Source organism: Cucumis sativus, chromosome 3 (genome assembly GCF_000004075.3).
Source record: "Cucumis sativus cultivar 9930 chromosome 3, Cucumber_9930_V3, whole genome shotgun sequence".
Taxonomy (NCBI): Eukaryota; Viridiplantae; Streptophyta; class Magnoliopsida; order Cucurbitales; family Cucurbitaceae; genus Cucumis; species Cucumis sativus.
Window position 1 is genome coordinate 4,364,049 of NC_026657.2, and position 6,506 is coordinate 4,370,554.

Below are 6,506 nucleotides of genomic sequence, written 5' to 3' on the forward strand. Positions count from 1 at the left end.
CTTTTCCAGAAACAGTAAAAATCACTACTGAGTTACTAAAGAAATATATTCCAATAACCTTTTCGATTCAATATCAATCTCTATACTCAAAAACAAACACTAGAATGAGATTTAGTAAATAAGAAACCATAACTATCAAAGTTTACTTTCCAACTATCAACTTCAGTAACTTTTTCAAAGTTGTAACAAACTTTCAAACTTACTCACAACTCGTACCATTTTTAGATGGTATCATTCACAGAGTTATTTTTTCTTTTATACATGGATTGCACTTACACGTGAAGAGATCAACCAGTTTGATGTGTAACCACTTTCACTCTCGAACAAATACAATTTAAAAGATACTTACATTTGAACCGTAACAACCAAAATTAGACACGCACCATCAATCGTCGGATCCCTAGGGCATTAGCAAAGGACAAAATAAAAATTTACAAAAATGCAGCGACAGAATGGAAACTGTATTATCGATATGAGAATCAATATCATCCGGATGATATTTTTCAAAATCTATCATAACAATGGGTCTAATTGATGTACATCATAACAAAAAGTTGATATAAACAGACTGAGGTTTACATTAAAACCAGAATATAGCAGATAACATTTTTTTCATAAGAAAACTAAATTCTTGTCTTCCAACCTCACAACCTTGTTGCCCCTATTCAAAATAAAACTAAATTCTTGTCTACCAACCTCACAACCTTGTTGCCCCTATTCAAAATGTGTCAGATGCAGTATGTTGGCATGCTGCTCGGACGATAGACAAAAGGCCTGATAGTATGAGAGTGACCAGATGGATGATTGTAACTGAACTTCACACCTGAGCTATTGGCGCCAAGATGGGTGCAGTGTTCATGGAAACTGCTGATCGGCCGAGCGAGGCATGCATCCCAACGGTCACTTTCCGACATGGTCTCTGCAACAGTGTATCTACCCTTGGCGTTGGTAAATGCTTGGTAATTTAGAACTTCTCCCGATCTTGTAATGCAAAGAACTGCTACTTCAGCACCTGAAAATGAGAGAATAGGTCACACCTATATATATCTTATATGACTATTTTTTGACAGATCAGAGTTGTGAGAAAGAGCAAAAGGTTTTGCCCAATGGTTACTTTTCGTCTTGATTTAAGGTAAATATGAGGTCAGAAACAAAACAGAAAAACGAAGTGCAAAACAGCAACAATGGTATGATTCTATGAAGATGAAGATTCGTTTAAACTACTGGGATTTATGCAGCTCTGCAGATGAGAATAATTTCATTTAAACTACGAATATTTACTCGGCACAAATGCAAGTGATAAAGAATAAGATGAATATTCATTTAACCTACTAGGACTAGTGCAGCTCAAATGCAAGTGATACCTTTCGTAGAGTGTGCCAAAACAATGCAATAAAATTAGTATTTAACAAAAAAAGAAAAGGCATGATCACGTTTTGCTGCTTGTTTCTCATCAATTTGTCTCATAAAAGATGTTAAATCAACAATCAACTTAGAAGCTTAAGGTGATAGGTTGCAGTAAACTTAATTACTTCAATACTTCAACATTGATCTCCTGCACACGTGGGCATGGGTATGAAAATTTGTAGAAAAACCCAACAAGTGAAACTCAATATTAATTTGGAGAGGAAATGACACTATAGGAGTTAGAACATAGAACATCATGTTGCAATACAAAGTTAAATAACTACTCGACCCAAAAGCTAATGGTTATTTAACATGAATTTTTTTTCAAACTCACAAGTTATTGACTAAATAAGAATTAGTTAGTTTGTTACAAAATAGTTAAAAGCAGTTAATTGTAAACTACCTCCTAAGCTCTCTATATAATGAGGCTTGAGTTCTATATTCATCAATTCAATAAAAATAAATTCCTTACCTAAATCTTGATACAAGTGGAGGAAAGTGTTGAAGTAGAAATATATTCAAACTTACTATTATTCATCAGCTCAAGCTTTTGGGCTAAGTAGTAAAAAAAACAGCACTAGATTCTACGTTTTCTTAGTGGTAATGATATCCAGTACAGTTTCATTGACAAAATAAAACTCATATTTTCTTTTGAAAAGTTAGTGAGATCAGGCGATAAATTATATGCTCTATTGATTCTTCTTGAGATTGAAGGATTGGAACCTACCTTTTGTTTGAGGACGTATGCCTTAACCATCTGAGCTACGCCCAGGCTTCCCTATGTTCAATTGATTCTTAATTCTTATCCTATAAACATAAAATGGGTTTGAATTTCACGGCTAAAGGATGACTCAGTAATTGCACATTAGTATCACGCAATAGGCATTGATTGCTACAACAGCTACAGCAAACATAGAAATTGAAACTGGGAGTTATCATAAGAAGGAAACGATTTTCGTGACAACTATCCAGCTAAATAATCAAATTATGATGAACAAACCAAAACATGAAAACAATAAGCAGGTGGAGAAGCTATTATTAATATCCATCACAAAAGTACTCCATGTCTAAGCATTTCCAAAAGTAGTGGAAAAAAAGGGGTAAGATCCACAAATTCAGCAAAATAAAAAAGTCCCATGGAAATCAATAACGAGTGATGACAGAGTGAAAAAGTATAAATGAAAATATGAAATAGAAATTTAGCAATGGATGCAGTCATGCAGAGACTATGGTCCTGACATGGTGCAGGGGTTCTCGTGTAGTGGTATGGTTTAGGAGTTTTATTTTGAGCATATCATGTTTATCCATTGACTGCTAAAACGGAATCACTGAGTTAATTTTCCATCATTCTAGATCCTTTTCGTTTAGAAGTGAATTTATTAAAAAAAAAATTCCAGGAAAAGCCTCATGTAATTTAGTCGTTGTCACCCATATTATTGCTTGTTTTTCATAAGACGGCATAGTCAGCTACGCAGAGGATTCAACATCTTTCCTCTCGCGAATTTGCATAAGAAAACACCAGAAATGGAGGCCAGCACTTTCAATACATGTAAGGCTTTACTTGATTTCATTTGCAAACAAAGCTAAACCGTTCACAATACACATAACTTTCACTAATTTCTTGACAGTACTTGTATCAGCACAGTCCAGTCAATTCGTGGCCAAAAGAAACAATCTCAGACGGAATGAACCCAAAAATTAGCCAAACCAGTAAGATCAAAACCCAAAAGCAGAAAATCCAGTCGAAAATTTTCTACTCAAAGGAAATATCAGATTGAGACTAGGAGACTGACCTTCAAGAACATGGTCTTCTGGGCCAATGGAAGAATCGCCGCAGACATCGCAGATAACTCGGCCATGGATTGCCCCGGTCCAACCTCTCGAACCTGAAACGAAAAGTGTGAGAATAATCAAGCCCGTCAACAGCTGCTTCCTCAGCGCTTCCATGGATGATGTGGTTTCGGGGTTCCAATGTCTTCTTCAACTATGATTTCAGCTCTAAATTTGATGCTGCGCAGTGCGAAGGGAGAAATGTGTCGGTAGGTAGCAGTGTTTAAACATCGCCCGACGTGTCGGAAGGGGAAATTTCGTCTTTCCTCACAACATGTCGTTGATATCTTAGTGGAAAAAATTACCTTTTACTTTTTATTATTGTTGTTGTTAGAATAATGGTTTCAGGGAGTTTTTTTTCGGGTCTCCTAATGGTAAATGTATCAAATCTAATCATATTACTGTTTTTTATAACTTATTGCATTAGAGATATCATGTCTATTGTAGCTCTAACACGATCACCATGGTAAAGATAAAACATGATATATCACATTAGGATTAAAGATACAACACTTTTCTAATGTGGTACGTTGTAAAAAATGTTAGGATTAAAGATATAGCACTCTTATGTTATCAAAATGTTAAGTTTCATATCTTCTGAACAAATCATTAATCATACAATGTCATTGTCAATAGGTCACTCACACAAAAATCTCTTGATTTCAGGTTGAGTGGTCATAATTTGGATTATAGTCTGATTGAATTTTATCAAGTTAAATATCTTGATTTCAGGTTGAGTGGTCATAATTTGGATTATAGTCTGATTGAATTTTATCAAGTTTTTAGTTCAGTAAGAACCAAACCAACCAGTTTTGCAAAGAAAATATCTAAATCAATAACCAATAACTAATGGTAATAATAAATCAGGATTTTGTTTGGATATGGTTTGTTTTAGAATTAGTTCTCAATATTTAGGGTTTTTTTTCCTTCATTTTTTCCATTCTTGTTTTGAATTGGTCTATTTTTTTTTTTTTGCTAATATTAAATTAAGTCTATTTTTTTAATTTTTAAATTTGAAATTTTATTATTGTTTTAAACTTTTTAAATAAAAAACAGCCACATCCATGATAATTAATTTTTTTTAAACAACGAACATACATCCAACATAACAATTAAAATACTAGTAGATATAATCTTTCGACTGTTTGTCAAACAATCTGACATACTAATAAAAGAAGCAAATAGATCATCACTCGAACAAAAGCTGCAAAATAGAAAACAGGTTAATATATGGTCGATTCGTGCATCACGCTCTTTTTAAGACGTTTCACGACTATACTTTCGTTGTACAAACATAATGATAGTCATGTCGTCCCTAGAATAAAACAACCTCAGTCTTCAATTGGTTTTGCATCGAAACCAACTGAAGTTCACAGTCACTCGAAACGACAATAGCTTACTTCAAACACAAATCTCAATCCCTATATCTCTTTACCCCAAACACTCTTTTGCACCACTTTTTAGGACATCAAACATTATTAGATGGAAAGAAAAAAAAAAACTCAACAATGGTTTGGAAATTGAAAAGGGCAAAAGAGTAATATCGTTAAGCCACGTGGGTTGCACGTGCAATCGGAGTTTTGGTGTCATCTGCCCCTCATGTTCATATAAAACCACAACAAGCCCTAATTCCTCAAATCCGCCTACTCCTCTTCTTTTTCCGTTTCAACCAGAATGCTCTTGAAATTCCAAGCATTCACCTCTCTTTACGAATTTGTTACGATCTTAATGTTTTTTCAGATTCTACTGCTGGAATGCTTTACCAAACCTTTCCTTCTGAGATGGCTTTTGTGTTTTTATTTTTGATTGATGAATTAAGCTTTCAATCTCTGGTATATTTGTTCTTACTTCTGGATTTTACATTCAATATTCATGATTTATATCCCTATGATGATTGATTGGAATTAAAATAAAAGTAGTGGACTGAGTCTTACTGATGAAAAGTATCAATTCTGAGGGATATATTTGTTGCAAATAGATTTCCTGAAGCTGCCATTGTAAGGTTTCATATTTTGTTAAAAAAGTGGTACATATGATGGATGTTGAGCTGAGGTTGTGTTATTGTTTTGGGGAAGGGTATGGTGGATTTGAGTCTCTAATCCATGTTTGTCGAGCTTGAGTTTGGATGAACCTCAAATTTCTTTAGTTTTTTTTTTTCTGAAAAATTAAGCTAGGAAGTGACTTAAAAGAAATTGCATCAAAATATGTTATTTTACCTATTTTTTAAAGTGTGGTTTTAAATTATTTTTTAAAAGTTTTCTTTTTTGTTTTTTTTGTGAAAAATCCATTTATAGTATTTGGTTTCGAACATTTTAAAAAAATATTGTTATATATATAGTTAGACTTCTATGTCTGCAAGGTTTATATTTAGAACCTAGTTTATATTTAGAACCTATTTTATTGATGATATTGATGATAGACTTCCACTCACTCTAATCCTAGTTAGTGTTTAAAAAATTATTAGGAAGTTTTTTGTAATCACATACAAAATTAATTCAAAAGTACTCTTAATATTTGGTTTTAAAAAATCCAAGAATCAAAGGTTTTAAAGAATTAAAAATGGATTGAAAAGTGAAAATAAATACAATGGAAAAAGCTTCAAGAATGAAAAAAAAAATCATTAATAACAACATTACAGAATATTTGGTTCGGAAAGAGCATAACAAACATGAATAAAAAGAAAACCATTTAATGAAATATGAACACGAATAGTAAAAAAATATTTAAACAATTTTTATTCTTATCTTTACTATTTTATATCTTTATTTTCACCCTACTAAAAGTGGATTAAATTTATAATCTTACAAATATGGATATGAATGAGAAAATTTTCCATTATTTCATAAATCATACGATCTTCGTTGATTTGTTTTTTGGTTTGATTTATCTAACTAATTTGATTTTTTTTAATCCTATTTAAATATAGGAAGATTCATCTGAATATTAACTATATAATTTACTAGATTATAAGATTTTCATTATATTATTTTTTTCCTGTTTTTCCTTTATTCTCAATTTAACAAATCATAATGTATTTAAATTTCAAAATCATAAATCCTAAATTTTATTTTTAATAAGATGGGTTAGTTATTTCATAATTATTGGTTAACATCAAATACGATGAATGATTGCTTTATTTTAATTAAATTGCTACACTTTTTAAAATTTAAATTAACCTAGCGATAACATAACAGACCGAAGAACGAGAAGAATCAGTTGACGTCGATTTAAGAAAGTTTCAGTTTGAATATTAATTCGAAAGTCCAACT

General features: G+C 32.0%; 1 protein-coding gene and 1 non-coding gene across 3 annotated transcripts; one reads left to right on the forward strand and one right to left on the reverse strand.

Annotated features, from left to right (window-relative positions):
- Nucleotides 1-440: 440 nt before the first annotated feature.
- Nucleotides 441-3,543, reverse strand: LOC101212998. 2 transcript variants are annotated; one of them, XM_011652231.2, is made up of 3 exons: nucleotides 3,201-3,543; nucleotides 705-1,012; nucleotides 441-651 (listed from the first exon to the last, which is right to left on the reverse strand). In XM_011652231.2, the coding sequence occupies exons 1-2, from the start codon at nucleotides 3,352-3,354 to the stop codon at nucleotides 729-731; spliced, it is 438 nt and encodes a 145-aa protein (XP_011650533.1). In that variant the 5' UTR covers nucleotides 3,355-3,543; the 3' UTR covers nucleotides 441-651; nucleotides 705-728. The 2 variants fall into 2 exon arrangements, with proteins under 2 accessions (XP_011650533.1, XP_004152922.1); XM_004152874.3 differs by having other exon boundaries at nucleotides 441-1,012.
- Nucleotides 3,544-5,117: 1,574 nt separating this feature from the next.
- Nucleotides 5,118-5,199, forward strand: LOC116403027. Its single transcript, XR_004215757.1, has one exon. It is a non-coding gene; the product is annotated as a small nucleolar RNA R21 (small nucleolar RNA).
- Nucleotides 5,200-6,506: the final 1,307 nt, after the last annotated feature.